The sequence below is a fragment of the Rhagoletis zephyria genome, unplaced genomic scaffold (genome assembly GCF_001687245.7).
Source record: "Rhagoletis zephyria isolate East Lansing unplaced genomic scaffold, Rhagoletis_zephyria_1.1 Rzeph_scaffold_00132, whole genome shotgun sequence".
Classification (NCBI taxonomy): Eukaryota; Metazoa; Arthropoda; class Insecta; order Diptera; family Tephritidae; genus Rhagoletis; species Rhagoletis zephyria.
Genome location: NW_016157216.1, coordinates 368,128 through 391,729, shown reverse-complemented (window position 1 = coordinate 391,729; position 23,602 = coordinate 368,128). Strand labels below are relative to the sequence as shown.

General features: G+C 37.2%; 1 protein-coding gene across 4 annotated transcripts in view; it reads right to left on the bottom strand.

The window, feature by feature from the left end:
* LOC108381117 (uncharacterized) overlaps nt 1-23,602 on the bottom strand; it is a 312,228-nt gene that overhangs the window by 60,578 nt on the left and 228,048 nt on the right. For all 4 annotated transcript variants that reach the window (XM_017637535.1, XM_017637543.1, XM_017637527.1 and 1 more), the window contains exon 4: nt 13,175-13,320. In XM_017637535.1, coding sequence (XP_017493024.1) covers nt 13,175-13,320 — 146 coding nt within the window. The remainder of the gene's footprint in view (nt 1-13,174; nt 13,321-23,602) is intronic.

Below are 23,602 nucleotides of genomic sequence, written 5' to 3'. Positions count from 1 at the left end.
AAAATTTTGAACAAACATTTGAGCAGTTGAGCAATGAACGAGTTTTGAGCGAGTATCGAGCTACTCGCATTGCTCGATACCCGGGTATCTAGAGCTCTAATAAAAATGTGGGGTCAATTCTACAACAAAATCCCCAAAAATTAGAGTTCCAAACCTTGTGCAAAATTTAAGAAAATTCTGCAAAATTTCATTAAAATAATTCACTTTCTATTTACGCTCTCTAGAAAAGTTTTTTAGCCCATTCAATTTTAGTATAATGAAGTGCAAGTATGAGGAAGCTAGGACTTACCACACAACAAAAAAAAATTGCTAAATATCAATGGTAAGTCCTAGCTACCTCAAACTTGCACTTTGTTATACTAAAATTGAATGGGCTAATAACTGAGGACTTAACTTTTTTCTAAAGAGTGTAAATTTCAATACTTGGATGGAAATTCGCAGTTTTCTTTAATTTTGCATAAGGTTTGGAACTCTGATTTTTGGGGTTTTTGGTGTAGAATTAACCATATTTTTATAAAAAATGAGGGAAAAATAAAATGTTTAAAAAATAGTTGCCGGTATTGTAAAACCTTCACTTTACGTAAACTTTATTAACTGTATATCTTATTTAAGTTAAGTACGACAAAAACTTTCGAAGAACTTCATATACATATAAGCTTAAAAAGAACTGAATTTACTTAAAAATCAATATGCTTAAATTTAGACAAGTAAGACAAAGTGAACTAATATTTTTACTTTTAAGCAGAACGCACTTTTGTTTTTTACTTACTACTTAAGTTTAATACTACTACTACTACTAATATGGTTTATAAATTTTTAATAAATGCTTTTAAACATTTGTGATTGTATTGTCCTTCCTTCAGCCGATCTTATTTAATATAGAAGGGAAATGTTTCGACAAGCCTGATTAGAAATGTAGACGAATTTATAACAGGTTGGGAACTATAAAAAATTGATTCAGATCGAACTAGATCTCATCTGTCGAATTAGGAACTGGTTTGGAACTAAAGAAAAGGGGATGCAGAACGAACTAGATCTCATCTGTCGAATTTGGAACTGGTTCGGAACTAGAGCCAAAGGAATGCAACGGGGGACAATTGACACTTCCTAGGACATGGCAATGTTAAATTCGCCAGTCGCTAGCATGCAAAAGAGAACTAACGCGTACTAGTCATGGTTCCAAACGCACTAGAACCGAACCAGTTCCGCACTAGTTCGTTTCCCTACAGGGCACCTCCACCATGACCATGCCTATCAGCTCTAAAAAGTTGATAGCCATTTACATGCAGAATATTATTGTTGTGGTGCGAGGAAAACCACGTTTCGGATATACACACAACATGAATATCGGAATTTTCGATGAGATATCTAAATTCGTCGAGTTTTTTAAACAAACTTTGCGCATTCAAATGTACTATCTTAAAGCCTGTGGCACGCTTGCTAATAATACGCAACATGCTGTATAAACAGTCTTTGGAACTCGTTCGCTTAAAGGCTAAGGGCGACATTATAAAAGTTGTGTAAGTTAATTATGGCACTGCATCTAGGTTCTAAAAAGTTAAGCAATGAAAGATATCCGTAACATTTACAAGATTTGTGTACGTNATATAAACAGGCTTTGGAACTCGTACGCTTAAAGGCTAAGGGCGACATTATAAAAGTTGTGTAAGTTAATTATGACACTGCATCTAGGTTCTAAAAAGTTAAGCAATGAAAGATATCCGTAACATTTACAAGATTTGTGTACGAAAAAGGCAAAAGAAAGATCATGACAAGAGACGATGGCAATATTTAAAAATATCAAATACAAATTAGTTAGTAACAGCATACGAATTTCGCATTCAAGTTGAAGTTTGTTGCGCTGATATGCTGCTATGTTGTTCGGCTCTGGCGTCACGAAAGGAATGTTCCATTACGGCGGCAAGACTGGTGTTTTCTAGATTGCAAAGGTCGACCATGGTATATATAACTTGCGGCCTATCACTGCCCAACCGTTTGATGTGGACCATCCCCCGTTTTGTAAAAACGGCGGCAATTTTTTTCGCTTTTTCAGATGGAAAGCAGATTTAAATATTTCGTAGTTATGTTTACTTAGAGACTCATTAACATAGAAGTGGGCGTCCTGGTTAATACCCACGAGTGTAAGCTACAGCGGTTTCTTGTTTGTACGTCTAAAATTTGATATGGTTTTAAGCAAACTGTTCTTCTCTGTGGCAGTATTAAACTTTATAATTATGGCAGGGTCAGTTGTGGAGTTTTCAGTTTTCCTAGTCCGAAAAATTCTTTTGATGGGAGGTGGTTGAGTGTCCAACGAAAAACAGAGGTGATGGAAAATGCTTTGCAAGTTTTCACCTTCCTCATGAGGTATCCCCGTTACATGAACATCGAAAGCGGAAATGATATTTTCTTGTCTGGAAACTTGTGCTTTTAAAGCAGCAAGCTTGTCTTCGAGAACACCAACATGACCGAACGCCGCCTCTAGGCGTGTGACTCTATCATTTACGGCGTTCAGGTCACGTTTGATACCGTCGAATTTCTCTTCGAACTTTTTGCAGAAAAGCTCGATAATTCTATTCGCGGATTCCTGAAATTGTTTTGCGAGCAGGTCATTTAATTTCGCGAGACGTTGGTCCATCTTTCGCAGTAAATTCGGTGAAGACACAGATATCCTCGGAGTTTTCGCAGGTTCCAGTTCCGTGGGGTTATTTTCGCGGCCTCGCTTGCCAGCTCCTGCTGCCATTCTAATTGAAATGATTTCAGAATAGCGTAGAAAACATATGCTGGCAACACAGTTTTATGAATGGATGATTTAAGATACGGGCCTACAGGTGGCGCTGTACTCGAAGCTAAGCAGATGTTAGCAAAGTCACGAATCTTTTCAGAAAAAAGCTTCTGAGAGTTATGTTTCTATTGTTTTTTTTTTGCTGACGGGTGTGACATTTAAACTTTTTTTCCTCAAACTTTAAGTAATTTCTTTTTAACTCTTAATTTACAATTTCGAACTGTTAACATCTGAATTCAAATATCAGTTTAACACGAAACTAATAAAGTAGAAAACTTAGTTATATGATTTACGTACTAAATTTTCATTTTCCCCAAGAGTGATGGCTAAGACAACGACGACACCCACCTCTCTGAGTGGATGGATTCGTTTCCCATTCTAGACAAACTTTATATAAAAAAATATTTCTTGCATAGCGGCTTTCTCGAACGTAGTCATTACACTAAATTTGTTGGGGCTATAAAACTGCATACCCAAAAATGTTTTAAAGATTTACACCCAAATTCATAAAAAATAAAGAACATTTTAACTGCTTTATAAATCGAAAATTTGTATGAAAATGTCACTCTGTAAAGCTCTTTAAAGCTATTTTATTTTTTATGAATAAGGCCATTGGATTAAAAAATACTGAAATTTTTACGAAAATTTGTTGAGTTTTCCTAAATTTTGTATAAAATGTGAATCTGTGATATGATTTCAGTTAAACCTCGGACGGTATTTTTATAGAGAAATACCAAAAAAAATATCGCGACAAACCTTACGAATATTAAAAAAAAATCAACACGTATCTGCTCTTTTTATATCTTGTTCTTAAAAACTTTTAATATTTAATATTTATAAATGATATTTTTGAATTTTATAATGGGATAAACAGGGAATTTTTCAAAGGAGAATGGGATTTTCGTACCTTTGGAGTTGGCAAAACTGGTTCTTGCACTCGATCGCGTACAGGCACGCAATGCAAATAGTTATAACAAGAGCCCGCAGAATGGAGGAGCGAATGCACCTCAACAACAATAGGAACAACAACAATCAGAAAATGCCATTGGGACACAATCAATAAGTGTTTGTGCCTCCAATGATGTGGAAGCTGCCCGTGTCGAAGAAGCACGTGTACGAAATTTCCCGTCATATCCGCTGGCGGCCGCTGTGGTGTAGTGGTAAGTAGTGCGCGCTTCCACTCCGCAGCGTCTGTGTTCAAGCCTTGGTCAAAGCAACATCGCAAAAAAATGTAGGAAAAAGGTTTTTTCTTAACAGCGGTCGTCCCTCGGAAGGCAATGGCAAACCTCCGAGTGTATTTCTGCCATGAAAAAAATGCTTCTCATTAAAATACAATCGCCGTTCGGAGTCGGCGTAAAACTCTAGGTCCCTCCTCTTTGTGTGACAACATCAAGGCGCACGCCACAAATCGGAGGAGAAGCTCGGCCAAACACTAACATCTGTGTGAGCGCCAATCTATTATTATTATTATTAGTCATAACCGCTCGACAAGCCACAGTCTATGATGATTTGGAAAGTCGAGTTACGCAAATCATCAAGCAAAAACTAGAAAGTACCTTAGCCAATTTATTAGAACGACTTAATTTGAATCCCGGACAACTAGTGCCTTCTGGTAATAATGTTAGTCCTGTTAGCAATACACCAACAACGAATCCTCCCGCAAACATGTCTATCATGTCAATAATCAATTTGACCAGCTACGGTTCAGCAGCCTTTCGAGCGTACCGAATTCGAGTAGGATAGCGCAGCTAATTAACAGCTGGGACGTGAAGTTTGATGGGACATCGCGATTATCGGTAGATAGCTTTTTGTCCCGTATCGAATTGCAAGTTATTGACTCTGTGGGTGGAAACACTAATATTCTTTGTGAGCATGTGCAAAGCTTGTTTGTCAGTGAGGCCAAAGAATGGTATGGCGTTATCAACGGTCCGTCCAGCGGGTTACCTGGCTATCTCTTTGCCAAGCCTTTCGAACAAAAAAAAGCGAAACAAAGCGATTTTGAAATAAAGGAAGCCATCCGAGCTAGAAAGCAAGGACCAACCGAGGGTTTCGACGATGTTCGTAATGCTATTTTATGAATCGTCGAAGCCTTGCAAACACCCTTATCTGAGATGGAATTTGTCAATATCATGTAACTTAATTTGCGGCCCCGTATCCGACAACAACTTTTGTTTGAGCCAGTCAATTCACTTGCCGAATTGCGACGATTGTGTTTACGAGGCGAAAGTCTCCCCAATGAAATAGCAAAAACAAATTACTCTACACCTAATACCACTCCTCGACCATTACCCAAACGCCACATAGAGGCTCAGTTAATACTAAGCCCACGTTGCGATGATCCCATTGTAGATACCTCATTTTCAAAAGTGATTATTCCTTGTGATATTCGGTTGAAAAAGTATAACGAAAGTAGAGAGCGGATTTTCAATTCAGAAGACCTAAAATCGATTAAACCGAAGCGTTCTTCTATGCGCAGGAGAAAGTTCTGGAAAAATGTTAAGATAAATTGGAAGAATTTACGGAGAGTTATTAGTTCAATATAACACGAAGAAAGAGATTTACGCCCGTATGCTTAAGTCGAATTTCTTAAAACCAAAGATCTAGGTTTAGTTGATAGTGGCACGCAAGTTTCGTGCCTAGGTGGGCCACTAGCTGAAAAAGTAAGCAAGCAAAACGAGCTTCGAACGCATGCGACGTCCATTTGTACCGCTGATGGTAGCAAACAAATAGTATACGGTACTGTTGATTTGAATGTCACACATAAAGGCAAAACTGAGTCCATCGAATTTTTCGTTGCCCCTAGTATGTCCCAAAATGTGATTTTAGGAGTTGATTTTTGGATTAAATTCCAAATCGCACCCAACATTGTGTCAGAGATTTCACTTACAGAAAGGCAAGACTTTGAAAAAAACTCTATTCCTTTGACTTTTGAGCAACAGCAGCAATTAAATTTAGTTAGAAACCGTTTTCCAAGTTTAGAAAAGGAAGGTTTGGGGAGAACCTCTTTGTTAGAATACGAGATGCAACTCCAACCAAACGTCCGTCCGATCAAACAGCGCTACTTCCCAATTTCACCAGCTGTCGAGAAACTCGTACATGCCGAAATTGATAAAATGTTAAATTGATAAATGTTAGGTGTCCGTCCGAAGAAGCTTCCAATAGTCCGTGGTCCAGTCCGGTTGTGCTAGTGAAAAATCCTAATAAAGTCTGTCTGTGTCTTCATTCGAGAAAAGTTAATAGCGTTACCGTAAAGGACGCCTATCCCCTTCCGCATATTGATGGAATTCTTAGTAGAATACCTAAGGCCAAATCCCCCTTTCCGAACAGTTCGGAGATTACACCTGTCTCACTGTCTGTAATCGTCCGGTGTACCGTTATTGCGTAATGCCTTTCGGCTTATGCAACGCCCCTCAAGCAGTTTGTCGCTTGATGGACCGCGTAATACCGCCAAAACTAATGAACCAAGTCTTCGTCTATGTAGATGACCTATTAATCGTGTCCGAGGACTTCGACACGCATATGTCCGAACTATCTGAAGTTGATTATCAATTAAAGAAAGCAGGTTTAACAATAAATATTGATAAAAGCGAATTTTGCATTTAAGTGGTGAAATATCTGCGTTTTATAGTTGGTGACGGGACTCTGCGAACTGACCCCGATAAGATCTCATCTGTTACCGAATATCCAGTTCCTGTCGATGTTAAACAAGTTAGGCGCTTGTTGGGAATGGCGGGTTGGTATCGTCGATTCGTTGGCAACTTTGCCACGCTGACGACCCCACTCACTAACTTGCTAAAGAAAGGTACTGACAAGCCCTAACTACAGTAAACCTTTTGTAATCCAATGCGATGCTAGCAACCTTGGTGTTGGTGCGGTACTTTCCAACACAAACGACGAGGGCGTTGAAATGCCCTTAGCCAATTTTTCACAAAAACTGAACTGAAGCGCAAAGTAACTCTTGTGTCACGGAACTAGAATGCCTGACCACGCTACTAAGTCTGAAGAACTTTAGAGCTTATGTGGAAGGGCAAGATTTTACAATAGTTACGGAGCACGGTAGTTTGCAATGGCTTATGCGTCAAACTGACTTATCCAGCCGACTAGCGCGCTGGTCTCTCAATTGACAAGGATTTAGGTTTAACACTGAACATAGGAAAGGATCACTTAACGTAGTACCTGACTGCTTGTCACGTCAGAATTTCAAGGAGGTATCGCAAGTACATTCAGTTGAAGTCCGTCCGTTAGTTGATTTGCAGTCGTCCGAGTTCTTGTTCGAAGATTACCAGAAGTTGATAAGACATGTCTGAGAAAACGAAAGCCGTTCACCAGATCTGCAGATAATAAGCAATCAAGTTTATAAAAGAACAGAGCATCCTGATGGAAACCCAGAACGAGAATGTTTTAATTGGAAGCTTTGGATTCCCACAGCCCTAGTTCAAACAGTTATCCAAAACGCACATTGTCTGCCAAATAAGTGTTACGGTGGCATTGCAAAGACTTTGGAGCGTATACGGAACAATTTATATTGGCCAAACACGACGGTAGACGTGAAGAATTTCGTTAGTCATTGCGAGACATGCCGATAAAGCAAAGCTCCCAATATCGCCCTCAAGCCACCAATATGTGCTCTGTATCAGGTACAAATGCCATTTCAAAAATTATATGTCGACTTTCTGGGACCCTACCCAAGGTCCAAGCGAGGAAATATATAAATTTGTATAGTACTCGACCATTTGATAGAGTTTCCTCTTTTGAAATCCGTCAAAAAGTTTAACACCTCAGTAATATGCGATTTTCTACACGCAAATGTATTTAATGTTTTTGGAACTCCCGAAATAGTAATGAGTGATAACGGCAAGCAATTCAAATCCTCAGAATTAAAGTCCTTGGTCCTTGTTGTCGGCCTGTGGTATAAAGCATGTTTACACTGCGTTGCATAGTCCACAAGCCAATGCCAGTGAACAAGTAAATAGGTCCATAATAGGCGGGATTAGGTCCTATCTGAAACATGATCAATCTGACTGGGATAAGAGCCTTTCCGAAATCGCAGAGGCGCTAAGGAGCGCGTACCACCAAACTAGCGGATGCTAGCCTTACTTCGCGTTTTTTTGGACAGCAGAAAGCTTGGAAATCTAGATGACCATATTCTGGACAGATCCGACCGTCTTAAATTAGTCCGTAAACATATTGGCGATAATATAACAAAATATTTTCAATCGGTGACAGGTAATAAGATCAACGGAAATAAGGTCAATTGACTTTATTTCCCACCCTGGTGCGAAATAAAGTCAATTGACATCATTACCTTTTTAAAAACGAAATAAAATCCATTGACATTATTTCTCTTTCAAACATTAAATTTGCTTAGCTTCGCGGCGGCCCGCGTCAGCGCGACACACATCGCGCGCCGCGCGACCGACGCACACACCACGTCACGCTACGCCGCCCCCTCCCCCCCCCTCCCCCCCCAGGTAATAAGTCCCAGATGGTTTCTAAAATCACAAATTAGTTTTTGTGCAAATTGCAGATAGAGGGTATTAATGAATTCAAGCCCTCGATATTTCACATTTTTTATTTGTAAGTTATTAGAAGCAGGGATGCAAACTTGGCTCAAACCGTGCCATTTGTCCCTATGTTAATTCAAATGGCACTTAATTTTTCAATTTGCCACAAAGTGCCAAAATGGCACTTTTGTAAAAAAAAATACATTTCAATACATTTTTGTGAAATCCTTTGTGTGCACTTCTTTTTCTCAACTAAAATTTTCTAATTTATAAAGGCTATTCAACTGGTTTATCTTATTTTATCATTGCACTTTTGTTTGGAAAATGTAGCTTTATTTTATTGCTAAATGTGAATGATTAAAAGGAATGACACCTTTTTTGGCACTTTTATTTTTCTATTTGGCACATTTATGGCACTTCAAAACTAAGGATAGTTGGCAGCCCTGATTAGAAGATTTCTGCTGTGTTTTGGGGCAACAACTTGTCTGCAGTAAAAAAGGATATAATTTGATAAATGATCTCGGTTCCGATATTAAATAATCAATAATTGTTTATACCCGCATTTTGGCACATTGGCTCGTTGAATGTGCCATCTAATAAATAGTGTCGTCATTCTCCTTAGCTGCTTTTAAATGATGTCGTCACAAATTGCTGGCGGAGACATGAATACAGTGTAAGAAAATTCTTTTTCTATAATTGTTTCCTTATAGAAAGGTTGGTTTCTTTTCCACCTTAGACATTCCGAATTCGTTCAAAATATGCTAATTTAAAACACAGAATTCTTTCAGTGGTCCTCCGGGGTTTTTGGACATGGACTGTTTCATCATTTTAATAGTGGTCGCATTATTTTTGTGGAAATGAAACACGTTTTGCAAGTTATGGATCATTTCTACACTCTTTCTTCAAATATTTCTCGTATTCCAGCTATACGCAGGTGTTTACTTTTTCGCAACGTGTTTTTACATACTCGTAATTTAATTTTTTTTAATAAAATCAATTGGTGGTAGTTCATGATTGTGTGTGGATTAATATCACAACTCTGAGGATTTGGCAATAACCTTTTTCATCTATTAAAAAACAACACTTACGGGGCAATGTTTATTGTAAGAACAACATTTTTTTCTATGAATCGACATACTTTAAGCACTGTTGACGCAATTTCCATTTGAGGAAATAGCGTCAATGACTTTATTTCCAAATTGTTGTTGCCTTTATTTCGCATTTGATAAAGTAATAATGTCAATTGACTTTATTTCGCATTTGAAAAGGTAATAATGTCAATTGCAAACACATACTCGCTTCGTACCTGTTTGATTTATTCGTGTTATTTCCTATAGACCTCATTTTTATCCTCTCCGTTTTTATTTCCAGCACACTATTAACATTTCGATAAACTAAGAAATACTCCTCTTAAGGTCAACCGTGTTTTTCGTGGGAAACTAAACACAGCCACCGAAAATTTTAAAAACGTCATATTTTGTCTCACCGACATCTTTTTTTGAGAGATGCCCAGTTTCCGCTCGAGATCTTTCTCTTTTTCCTGGTAGCCGTCCATCCTATTCTACGCGCGCCATACACCTAAGTTTATTTGCCTAAAAGTACATGCGTATACGGTTGACGCGATTTTAAAGAACGTTCCGGAAAATTAATTGATACGTGATTGCTAAAACATCAAACGATAATCTCGGATGCCAGCTACCTTGGGATACGTCGGAACCACGTGGGTACAACGAGTGTCGCTATCCAACTCACACTCCAGCGAATGGAATCATTGATCAGATCCATAAAATTAGCCAGAGAATTATCGACCGCATCTCTAAAAAATCAGCGAGCTTCCAGTTTTACCTTGGTTATCCGCTCGAAACCGAACCGTCTACCAGTTAAGTCGGCCTCACCTTTAATCCACTTCAGCCGTTCCGTGGAGGGCTAAGTATTCTCGATTTGGCGTAATTTTTTCACAATTATTGCGACGTGTCATAGCAGCTAGTTAAGCTTAAAATTAAAACCTTGATGTTTGTCACAAAAACAAAAACAAAAGAATCTAGAAATTTCATAGACCTATATGCATAAAGTGTGGCTTAGAATAGAAAAACAGTTTTTGTACAAGCACGTGTAAGAACTCGTTCTTTTAAGACTTAAGATCCATGTCTACATAAATATTTCTATCTCGCAATATCAAACCTCCTATAAAGGCATAGACACTTCATATTCAAATTCACTTGGCGAGTTTTACTTTGCATAGTAAATGCGATAAAAAACCAAGAACTGAAAATTTAATTATATTTTCACCGGCGGGACCAGCAATATAAAACCGGCTAAGGGGCTGCTCGCGACAAAGACCGTTAGAAAGCATTAAATTTAGTTTGAATCCACATATTTTAATGCAGATATAAAAAACCATAGAAAAGTTATTAGTCCTCTATCTCTGCACTCCTTAAATGTTTGTTCCTTTCTCTTTCATTCTCTTCGAATGTGCCAGTATGTACAGCTAGGGTGAACTTACAAATGACCTCTTCGGCCATTAAAATTGTGAAAATCTCATTTTAATTGGTTAAATATACTAATGTAATTTGATTTAACGGTTAAGCATTACAAAAAAAAAGATAAATTCAGTGAAAGGTTAAAAAAAGAGGAAAGCAAATACAATACAAATTTTATATATTAATTTAACTTCCATCAGTGCGTGCGAACATCAATGCGGCGCTCAAAGTAAGTTTTGCAGTTGTTTCTTTGCTTTATATTTTTTTTGCTTTCATTCTCCGCCAAAAGCGGTGATAGGTGTTTACTCCAACATTCTCACTTATGTATGTATGTACAAAATACTCGGATCAGGTCATTGATATCTGCCTATGTACAAACCTTGTTGAGGTAGGTCGTGACTTTCATTTTCTTGTACCTTTGCGTAAAATGGTTAGTACTAAGTCGAATTAATTTAGTGTTGAAGATTGTTTTGTTGAATATAACTTTTGTATTTTTAAAGACTATTTAAGCTTAAAGTAGTACTTGGAATAGTTTGAAATTCAACTTAAAGTTTTCTTTGGATTATTTTTTTTAATTACCACATTAGGGAAGTTCTTAGATACTAGCCGCGTTTTTTTACACGCATATACATCTACGTGTAACGTGTGAAAAAGACAAGCGTCAACAATTTCCATTTGAAACAAGTAATTTTGATTTTATCGACAACTATTCATAAGCGCACATAAAATTTGTCGCTTACTGCTCCATACAAATACGTATGCGTGTAACAACAACAAAAAACACGCTTATTAAATTTAGATAATGTTAGGTTTAAGTAGACTAGGTACATATAATTATAAGATGAATTTTTGAATAAAATGTGAAATGGAATACTAGTTGATCTAAGTTTGGTCTGACCCTGGGGTGGCTGTGAAAGTGTCAAAGGGGATTTAATAACAACCCAAAATCCGATTGTAGGGTAGGGTATAGAAGCAGCCGTCAGTCGATAGTTGAGAACTGTTAGGCATGTTGGCGTATCGCGCAACACTGGATCACAATATTGTTGTATGGACCAGTAGGTTATTATTACGTCAGGTTCGTTGTCCTAAGTGTGCCAGTAAAAGGATTTCTCGTTAGAGTTATTGATTATCGTGGAGAAGTTGTCTGTCTGGTGGTTACATATTGGAACCACACGAAACTGAAGCTCCGGGTCTAACGCGAGTGCACCCGCCGTGACCGCTAGACTTTTCCACTAGCAGCTTCTCTCAGCCATGATTACGGCACAGTGTTGCTTTTCACTTTTAAATTGGTCATGGTCAGAGTTAACTTTTCACATTTATTTTAGGTGTGTTCGATGACAAAATATGTATACACTGCGCTCATTTAAATCTTTTTGCTTTCTTTTCGGAATATTTTGGCAGATTTTTAACCTTTGTTGGTAAAAATGGAAGAAAATAAAATACAGGTAAAAAGTTGGTAGATCTACCAATAAAGTGGTAAAGTCCGTCCACTGCTTTAGGGTCTGAACTATTGTTTAGGATAGTCATCAGCAAACGTTGAAATGGTTAGTTTCGTCAGTTGGCAAATCACGAGGCCTTGAGGGAGACCTGCATATCGTCGTTTAAAGTGCAAAACCGCGTATCAACAAAATGCAAAACCGCGTATCAGCAAAATGCAAAACCGCGTATGTGAAGTTGTAGAAATTATTTTCTAGAGCGTAAAAATACTCACATTTCAAAATGGTTCTCTTTTTTATAAAGCAATCGCATTTCTGGCTAGTATATTTCAGGACGAATGGATAAGGATTGAGCCAAGAGCTTGTGTGAGCAAATGCAATTTTTGGCAGCCAATGTCAGTTACACGGTTTTGTAGAATGACGATACGCGGTTTTGTACTTTAAACGACTATATATAGGGTGACTTCCCATTCTAAAGGAATTGTGCCCGACTCTGAAGTTTTTTTCCCAACAGAAAGCTTTCCAGAATTGCATGCGTATTTGCAGGGAGTGAAACCTTTAGTTCGTATATAAGACCATCCTGCCAGTCTTTGTCAATAGCTTAAGAGATTTGCTTCCCCTCGAATGCTTTTCTAATACAAGAAACATTTCTATGAACTTGTTCTGCAGTGCCGTGATTTTCACGAAACCCAAACTGATGTGGTGGTATTATTTGGTTACTTGTTAGAGAAGGTTGTATTTTTTTAACAGAAGTTTTTCAAATATTTTGGAAAATACAGAAATCAAGCTAATGGGCCGATGTGAATTTACTGCCGTCGGATCTTTGCCTGGCTTTGTAACCATATTTTTTCTGAAAGTTTCCATAAGTCGGGGAAGTGTCCCGACTACTAATATTTAAAAATGGTAAAGCTTAAGTATATTTACTCAATTACCAGAAAATGAATAATAATTTTTAATCCATAGTTTACTCACATCCTGCTTGATCTAATTGCTGGCTATTTATGGAGCTGTGAGCATATGTCCGCTGATCCGTTATGGAATTGCCTCTAGAAGAATCTGCTTTGTAAGTTCCTCCCATGTTTGGCGAAGGAGTTTGGGATCGCGGGTCAGTGTTTGATCTAAAATAAAAATATATGAAAATGTAAAGTACGTTTATACATATGTATACATACACTTGTGATCAGCTAATTAAGCCAGCAACATTTTGATCAATTTTGGCTATTTTTCTTTTGTTTATTTAATGTTTATTATATTTCCATAAACGTCTAGCTCGTTATATAACAAACACTACATAAATTTAGATTTCAAACTTTGTGCAAAAATTATGAAAAATCTGCAAAATTTCAGCTAGATTTTCAACTTTTCATTCTGATATTTTAGAATTTGTTTGAGTATGCAGTTTAATAGCCCATTAAATTCTAGGTTAATAATGTGCAAGTCTTAAGTTGCTAAAAATCGCTTTGATTTAATAATTTTTTTTCTGACTTCATGACGCATTTTTTTCATACATTATTTATTATATTTTTCGAATTTATTTTGTAAGGAAAAAAATTTGTAATGCAGTCAGAAAAGAAATTATTAAAAATCAACGCATTTTTTTAGCAACTTAAGACTTGCACATTATTACCCCAGCATTTAATAGGTTATTAAACTGCATACTCAAAAAAATTCCAAAAAATCGGAATAAAAAGTTAAAAATGTAGCTGAAACTGCAATTTTTCATAATTTTTGCACAAAGTTTGAAATCTGGATTTATATGGTGTTTGTTATATAATGAGCTAGGCTTTCATAGAAAAATGATAAACATTAAACAAACGAAAGCAAAATAGCCAAAATTTATCAAAATGTTGCTGGCTTAATTAGCTGATCACAAGTGTATGTGGGTCAATCCATGCAAAATTTATTCTAAATTTTTTTCCGCTCGAATAATTTTTCTTTGCATTATTTGGGTCAAAATATGAGACACGTTATTTTTTGTTCACATATGTACTCGTATGACAGGCTGCATGCTCGCAGCTGAATTTCTCCGGCATTACATAAAAGACAATTTCTGAATTTTGCTTTTTATTTTTATTATAGTTCTAATATAGCATTAAAGCATTTTTACATTTTGTCATTTAATACATCATACATGAAAATCAATATTAATCATCATCGTGAGTTATGAAATACTTTCGAAAGTTTAGATTTAGAATTTATTTATAGAATAAACTTATTTTTAAACAGTTGGGGAATGAAAGTAAATAAAACAGATGTGCGCACTTAGTATTTACATTTAATTGTGATTTGAAAATGTTTGAGTTATTAATTGTCATGAAAGTATCTTAGAAAAATCCTTTGTTGCAAGTGAGGAACCGATGCAGCTTATATTCGCTCCTGTATCCAAGAGACCAAGTCCTCTATACGTCAAGAACGAAACTTCAGCATAGCTGCGCATATCGCTCTGGTTACTAAAAATTGTGGAGACTAAGAGTTTTTGGTTTATCTTAATATCGTCATAAAAATTTCGTAAGCGCAAAGTACGCTTACTCAATTTAAGAGGAATATCCTTAAAAATACGATTTCTAACCGCTAAATAGTCGCTAAGCCTTTCTTCATACGATCGACGATGAAGGGCAACAGGGTTAGGGGTAGGTGGTAGCGAATTTATTTTTTCAACCAACTCTGGCTGTTTTACGCTTCTGGGCCCATCTGGCTGGCGTTGGATGCGGCCCGTTTGACGGTTTTCCGATACTTTTGGGAGACAAGCTGTGCACTGTGGCTTATAGACATTCGGAATCCCACATCCATAGCAAAAAATACGACGCTCGGCCAAGCAGTTTTCCCAAATGTGACCTAACTCCTCACAGTTCCAACACTTGGTTTTCGATTGGCTACTACGAAGAGATGCCAACTCTCCTCCAATATCACCATCTTCTGTTGGTTCATGACAAGCGTCCTCCAGGGCATAGACTTGACGGCGATTGACTGCTGTTCTCGGTTTGGTAACGCTATCTGCACGGCAACGGAGCACTAACCTACGTAAATGTCCAACTGAGTGTACTGGCTGATACAAAAGCTTTTCGCGGTTTCAGGGAGCAAAGTATTTTTCAAAATCTCCATAACCTCTTGTTAGTCCATTTGAACGCTGGACTTATCAATCAGTGATGCGACAGCATCATAAAAAGAGGAAAATGATTCCCCAGGCTTTTGCTTACACGACCTAATCATCTCTTTGCTCATAAAAGCAAAGCGATAGTCTCTATATTGCTGCCGAAGAGAAGCGCAAATATCTGACCAAACTATCCGATCTACTTGCTTATGGTACCGCCAGTACCAGTCTCTGGCTTTTCCAGAAAACAATATGTGCATGTGCTTACACATGGCAGTGAAGTCGCTATCTAAGGTTTCATCTGTCAATGATTTCACTCTATATATAAACTCTTCTACTCCTAAGCCTTCCGCGGAGCCATCAAAGTGTAAATTCCACTTATGCATGGTGTCAACTGTCTTTCTATTAAGCGTAGAAGATGCCATCGAAGCAGGAGTGTCACGGATAGGTATGATAGATATGGGTACAGCATGGGTATATGTCGGGCTAGAACTGGGGTGAGCGTTCTGACTGACGGTCATGTTCAAGTTCGCCATAACTCTAGTCACAGTTTGTTCAATCATTTCTTGTAAAATTCGGTTATCAACGGCATTACCTTGACGAGAATTTCGGTTTCGAGTGGTTCTATCTCTCCTTCTAGTACCTGTGTCTCTAGGAGGAGCTTCGGCTTGGTTGGTGGCTGCGCTGGCGCTGCGGCACTCGCATCCAAACCACGAGTCTCTTGTGGCTCGACAGAAGTTTCTGCTTGAGCTTGCTTTAAAGCCTTAGTGAGGTTTCGAGTCATAACTCTTTGACCCGCAGGGGCAGTATTGGTCGTACTTTGCTTGGATCCAGGCAAGCAATTGCCGGCAACTAATTTAAGGTCTGGTTGGCTAATAGTTTTGTTACAAATGAAGCAATTATCATGCTCTGCCAGCCAACCTTCTAAGCAAAGCTTATGAAAGAGTTGTTTGCATTTCAACAAATAGCAGGGATGGGTCTTATTTATCTCTTGTTTACAAAGAGCGCATTGAGTACGGGTTACAGAACCTGGCGGTGGAACTTGTCCGGGACTGTGTTCTACAGGCATTATAATGAAAAAATGTCCTGGTTCGACATTAGCTTATGACAAAATAGAGGTAAAACAAAAAAAAATCAATAGGCCACGATAAGTATGAGGAAAGGTGTTTTTTATTAATAAAATTAGAAAAACGCTAACAGATAGTTTTACTGTTTTACCGGAGCCATTTGTTGACAGGGATGCAAAATTACAGTTACACAGAAGAACTGGTCAGATTGTTCAGAAATCCCTTCAATTCTGATGTAAAATATGATGCCAAAAGACTGAAAATATCAAATTTTCCCTTACCTTAAACCTTTGGGAGTGACAATATCTACATGTAATATTTATTCTGTTTGTTGGCACTATATTGGCACTAAACACAAACGCATCTTAAGTGTCTTAACAGTGAAACAATTTTTTATTTTCTAAGTTTGCGAATAAAACTTCGCACTCACTTAAAATTAAGAAATTATGGAGAAAATCCCTTCTTCGTTCAAAATAAAAATAAGCGAAATCGGCCCAATTTCATACAACCCTGCCTGACATGAAAATTTTCTCCACGATAAGGCTAGTAGCCATTTGTAACAGATGTTGGTTCGCTTAGTCAAAAATGGAAACATGTATACATATTTGAAATTTAAGAAAACATGGCAAATAGCAAAATCGGCTAAAAACGGCTAACAAATCGGCTGCCGGCTAAATCGAAATTTCTCCGGCTGTTTGCTATTGCAACCGGCTAAATCTAGCCGGAAAACGGCTAAAATGGCAACACTGATAACCACACACGTATTTATAAATATACCTTTTGTAACAACACATGGGTATGTAGGTGGAGGTAGATGCACCTAAATGCAGTTGAAGGGTCCCGGCGGGCGGAATCCTCTGGTGCCTTAGCTCTTTCGGCGTGGGGTGGGTTTTTTGCCATCCTTCAACTGAGTCCACATAAACTTTAATTATTAGGATTCCTAACTGAAGCTAAGTGACAAAAACAACTGGGAGCACTCCCAAGGAACAAAATACTATTAGAAAACAAAATTTGAGGAATCAGACACCCGCCTAACAAATGTGCTTACAGACAAGCGAGGTCTAAGGTGGCAGTTGACACTCGCTTTCTTAACCCTACCCAACCATGACCTTCTAAGCCAAATGATTTGGAAGATCCCGTCTTAAGAACACTGTTCCTACCTCACTATGTCATCGCTATGTCAACAGGAAAACTAACAATTTTAACACATGATTGAATCGTTACAACTTCAAGCTATATTTGAATTCATTTTAAAGAAAAATATACACTAGCACTATAGTTGTTGTTGTTTTGAGATAAGCCAGATTCAGTAAGCGATAAATTACACTAGTTTCTTAAAGATAATTTACTTTTTTTTCTGTTTTTTTTTTACATATTCTTATACAACAAATGAAAATTTAACAAAAACAAATCCGACTTCAACTAATTTGCAAAATAAAATTATCCTGCACATATTGACTAACCACTATATAATCTTAATGCGCAGGCCCAGTCAGATTAAGCTCTACTCAGGAAAGCTCTACACTTATGCAAAAGAGTTGTAGCAACTATGTCTTATCCTAACCACAATTTACTTAATAAGGGCTTTTTTTTTGTTTGGAACTAATAAGTTTAAGAGCAAGCGATCACCAAAAAGACATAACAATAAAAGTTTGCATGTGATATAAATAGTGAGAAGCTTTGAATCTCAGTTAGTACATAGGTATGAACATATGTATGTATGTACATACAGAAGTGGGCTTGCCAATATACCCACGCATGCCTGGCATACAAATTTACCTAGGTAGTCTTTTTGGATCGGCTTTAAGCGAAATAGAGAAAAAGGAAGGAGAAAAATTTATTGGCACTTACTTGTATATATGTTTCCTTACAGCTCCAGTGTTGAAAGGCCTTCCAGCGTTGTAGTTGCGATTTCCACCGATGATAGGGTGGCTGGTAAAGTGCTTGCTTAAAAAATTTAAACTTTTCCTCGTTTCGCTTAAGTGACTTAAAATTAATTGCACTTAGGGTTAGAGTTAATTTCACTTTCAATGTTCATATATTTTAATATTTTAAACTTTCGCCACTTTCTATTAATTTTTCAGGATTTATTTTTTTTCTTACTATAGAAATTCTAGAACTTAATTCTTTTTCTTCACGGTTTTTTTTTCGAAATATACGATTAATCTGGGCTTGCTAACTAGTTATTGGGAAAGTTTTTTTTTTTTTTTTAGAATTCACGCACTTTTCGGATTTTAATTCTTAAACACTAACCCGGTTTCCCTACGTTTTCTTAACGTTTACGATTTTTGTTTCTATCTGGTCAAGGCAAAAACAGCACTACTTCCTTGCATATAAACCCAAACTTTCCGCGATTTTCTAAGGGATTATGGGCGCTTGCTTCGGGTTCAGGCACTCGCTAGAGAAACTGGAGTGGTAGCTCCACGGGCGGTGATTAGGTACAGCGGACTCCGCCAGTTCGTGTGACTAAAGTTGGGGGCGCTTCAAGTTTCTTTCAACCCGAGTGCACTAGTTGCGGAGGTCGATTGGTGAAAGAGACAGTCACCAAATTCCGTGGGGTATGCAAAATGGGTACTNCTTTCCGCGATTTTCTAAGGGATTATGGGCGCTTGCTTCGGGTTCAGGCACTCGCTAGAGAAACTGGAGTGGTAGCTCCACGGGCGGTGATTAGGTACAGCGGACTCCGCCAGTTCGTGTGACTAAAGTTGGGGGCGCTTCAAGTTTCTTTCAACCCGAGTGCACTAGTTGCGGAGGTCGATTGGTGAAAGAGACAGTCACCAAATTCCGTGGGGTATGCAAAATGGGTACTAAGGTGCAAGAAATAGGCAGTTGATAGGTTGCTCGTATTGCTGCAGAAAAGCCACTGGGGGGAGCTAGCTCCACTGTCTGGATTTACGTCCACCCGATGCACTGTAGGAGAAAAGAACATAAGAACTACGGCTTCTTATTGCGCTTTGGTTCTTATCCTTACTCACCTGGTTTTTTTTTTGGGGTGGGGAAAAAACTCGCAAAAAATTCTTGACAGGATCTACTCCGTAAGTAGATTCCTTTAGTCCAAAATAAAAAAACACTTTGCGCGAAACTATCTTCGATTGAAATTATTGTTGGCGTAACTGTGATCAATCAGCAAAAAGACTGAGTTTAACCACATAGGCGTTTATATAATGGCGTTTTCCAGTTCTGGATTTTTCTTTGGAAAATGACCATTGCTCTTCTTGCATTTTCAATGCAGTTAGACGTAGAATTTTCTCTAAGCTTCGAACTCACTGTATCGCAAGCGACAGCTAGTTTCGAAAATAGTATGCGATAAAGCTCCTACAAAAAGCTAAGTATGTACACTGAGAGAAAAACAACGACCATTCCACTTTTGTTTTGATCTATTTTTTTTACTATTATTTTTTTATAAAGGGTGTTCAAGCTGAGTAAATGAATTTTTTTGTAGCTTAATTGTTTTGCGTTTTTTGTTATCTTTGCAAGTTCTTTTGGAAGATTAGCGAAGAATTGAATTTGAGTTGTGGATTTTATTTTTATTAAAGTTTTTGCGAATCTTCCTTCAAGTCAATACCAGTTATAATAAATTTCGTTTTTTGGAACACGGTTTTTAATGGAATTAAATTAATAATAGCTGTAACTCATTCACATGTTAGGGTAGTTATACATACATTTACTTGTGCACATCTATGTATGTATGTTTGAATCTGCACTTGGGTGGTTGAATTGAATTTAATTTTTTTAAATACTTAGTTTCTTTAGGGTCTTTAGGCGTTAATTAACTTTGTACCCATGGAAATGTTATTGTTGAACATCTGAAGGGCTAAGGGTTTCGTAATGGAGTGCTGAATATTTCCATTTTTGGTGTGGGTGTTACACTAGGGCCTATGAGGGGACATGAGGGCGTAGGCGGATGACTCGACTGGGACGAGACAGATAGACGAATAGACAGACGAACTAAGGCAGGCAAAGAGGGCGTTGCAATAATGTTAGGAGTCAGCGCAACGCCCATGGCTGCGTATGCGAGACACGGAGCGGGGGTGGGACGACTCCACCTGACAGGACAGGCCTTTCCTTTTTTTCTTTGCTTCCGTTCCTTTTTTATGGTGTTCGGGTTTCTTCCCTACTTTCGTGTTCTTCTTGAAACCAGGCATGAATAAATTTCGTTTATGTGTGGTAGGTAAGGCGGGTGGTAGCAACCCCCCCATCCGGCAAGCTAGCCTGGGCCTGGAAAACCATGCCTGTATACCACCTGGCCTTAACCGACAGGTACCCACATAACATCTGATCAAACTTTTTAATTGGTGCGAAGTAAATCACTTGCATTTGAATATTGATAAGTGTTTTCACGTAACTTTCTCAAAACGGTTAGCTCCCTTACATTCATCATTCAGCCTTGGAATTGGAGTGTTATCCACTAAAACTGAATCTCTTGACTTAAATTACACCATACCTAAAGCATATTCACTTTTAGCCTTTCTGAAACGCAATAGTAGGGACTTCGTAGACCCATATACGTTAAAATTACTTTACACAACTTTTGTCCGCTCTAGACTAGAATATGCTTCTCAAATATGGAGTCCTTTTCAGGTTTCTTTAATTTCTCGTTTGGAGAGAATAAAAAAAGGTAATTAGATTTGCCTTGCACTCTCTGCACTTCTCTGAGCTAGTGCCATCATATAAATCCCGCTGTCTTTTAATTGACTTGAGCTCTCTGGAATGTAGACGGAAAGTCTCCTCGCTGATTTTTATAGCCGACATTATAAGTGGTTAAATAAACTCATCTCACCTGCTAGAATTCATTACTTTAAATGTTGCTGTAAAAAAACTGCGACACAAGGAATTATTTTTTGTTAATAAGCATCGAACTAACTATGGAATTAATGAGCCTATAACGTGATCTCTCCTAGAATTTAACAAATTGTTGACTAGGCATAACTTGGTGGATATTACATTACCAAGAGAACGTCTGAAAGAAGTTTTATATCGCATATGCAATTAAATACATAAATTTTTATATTTGTACTGTTATATTTAATTAATGTATTTCCATTGACTGAATAAACATAATCATAAAATATTTCAGTGCTATTTATTTTTTACGTAGTTCTATATAGTTACATATTTTGGTTAATTTTTGCATTTTATTCTTCGAAAGGGAGCAATTTTTCAGTGCAGCCGGCCTTATATACGAGCCTCTAAGAAATCGTCTCGTGGGAGAAGAGGCAGCAAAATTACTTTTTCTGAACTTTGACTATAATACTATAACACTGTACAGGTTAAGCACGATGCCGTACAATATAGCCATAGTAAGTAACGCCATATGGCATTGAGAAATAAAGCCATATTTTTGCGTATGGTCGTATTTCTCACTGTCAAAGTGAAATAAAGCCATTATGGCGTTATTGCACCTGTGATAATTTTTTGTGTAATGTTTACCTAGCGCACAGCTTGTGTGCATATGTACATAAAGTAACTCGGTAATTCTGTAGCTAAAGGTACAACTTACAAAACAAACAAAAACGTCCAAAACTGTCAGGAAGGGTACCAATCGGCGCATTTGTATCCCTGTATTAACAATTCGGAGGTGGGAGATTTATATTGTTAACCGTGCAAAAGTTATTTAAAAAAATGTTTTTCTTTTAATAATTGCTCTTTTTTATGAGTAATTGCACGCTCAAAAATTCACTAAATCACCAATACTCTCTTTTGAAACACTAGTAAAATATTTTTTTTATGAAAAACTTTTTCAAAAAGTACATAAATTTTACAACAAAAGATTGATTATTTTCTTATTAAAAAACAAGTAAACAATGTTCCAATGTAAAATAGCGTGAAGTGCTGCCACTTTATTTATATTTCGTAATAATTCAGTTTTGATTATGTGGCGTCTGCAATGTTGAGTACTTTTCGGTTTTGTCATTAGCAATTTTATACACACTTAAATTTTATATAAGTATATCTTAGAGATTTAAAAGAAAATCTCATACATATGTATGAATATATATATATTAACTTGTAGAGACATGTATGAATATGAAATTTTCATTTACATCGGTAAGATGCATATGGGTCATTCCATACAATATTTACACCTCAATATTTTTTTGGGGTGAAATATATTTTTTTACATTCTTTATCGAAAAAAGAATCCATCTATTTTTTTATTTCCTCATGATATTCGAAATCTTGAAAAAAAATTTCCGAAATTTTGAACTCACGGAGAACTATCCTTTTTTAATTGTTTGCAGTTAATAAGCTTTTTGTCGGCGAAAATCAGTTAAGGTATGTGCGTAATTACCTCGGCTTTCCATGAAAATGTGAAGTAAATTAAAATAAAAAATATGTTTGCATTAGAAAATCGCATTTTTTTATCTATATATATAAAATAATAGCCGTTTTCGTTGTTCGGAGTTAACTCAAACACTACTGCAAAGATTTCAGTCAAATTTTCAGAGGTTATAGCTTGCATATATGGTCCTATTATAGGCTACCAGAAAACTCGCTTGGCGGCGCTGGTGTCGAGTTATTTATAAAAGTCGTATTTGTGAACCGATTTCGCCCAAATTTAAAACGTGTGCTACCTCTATGATGGGAAATACGTATGCGAAAAATAGAACCGCTAAGTGGCGCTGCACAGTGGTTCGGATCGCAAATCTAGCTGCACAAACCTATTTAAACAAATACTCGTTGATGGATCTTTACACCACTTCTTACCTAGGGGATTTTTGAGTCGCTGATTACGAATCTGAAGTCACTTATCAAAAATTCAAAATGGCGGATCCAATATGGCGCACGAAAATTAAAAAAAAATTGGTAGATTTCTATGAATCTGGGTATCTGGGGGTTTTCTGGGTCGCTGATTACATATCTAAAGTCATCTACTAAAAATTCAAAATGGCGGATCCAATAAAACGAAAATTGAAAAAAAAATCGGTAGATTTCTATGTAACTGGGTATCTGGGGATTTTCTGGGTTGCTGATTACGAACTAAAGTCATTTACTTAATTTACTTTATTTACTTCGGAACGAGCATTTTCATCAGATATTTCTTTCAATTTACTAATCACATAATCAGGGACACCTTGCTGTCTTTTAGAAGTTTCAGCAACACCAAATGTCAAACAACTCACTTCTTAAGATTTTATTTACCATGACTAAAATTTAAGATCACAGAAAGAAACACAAATAAATTTCAGAAAAAATTTTATAACAGCGCTTAAAGATTTGCATGCCTGTTGTATAATTTTT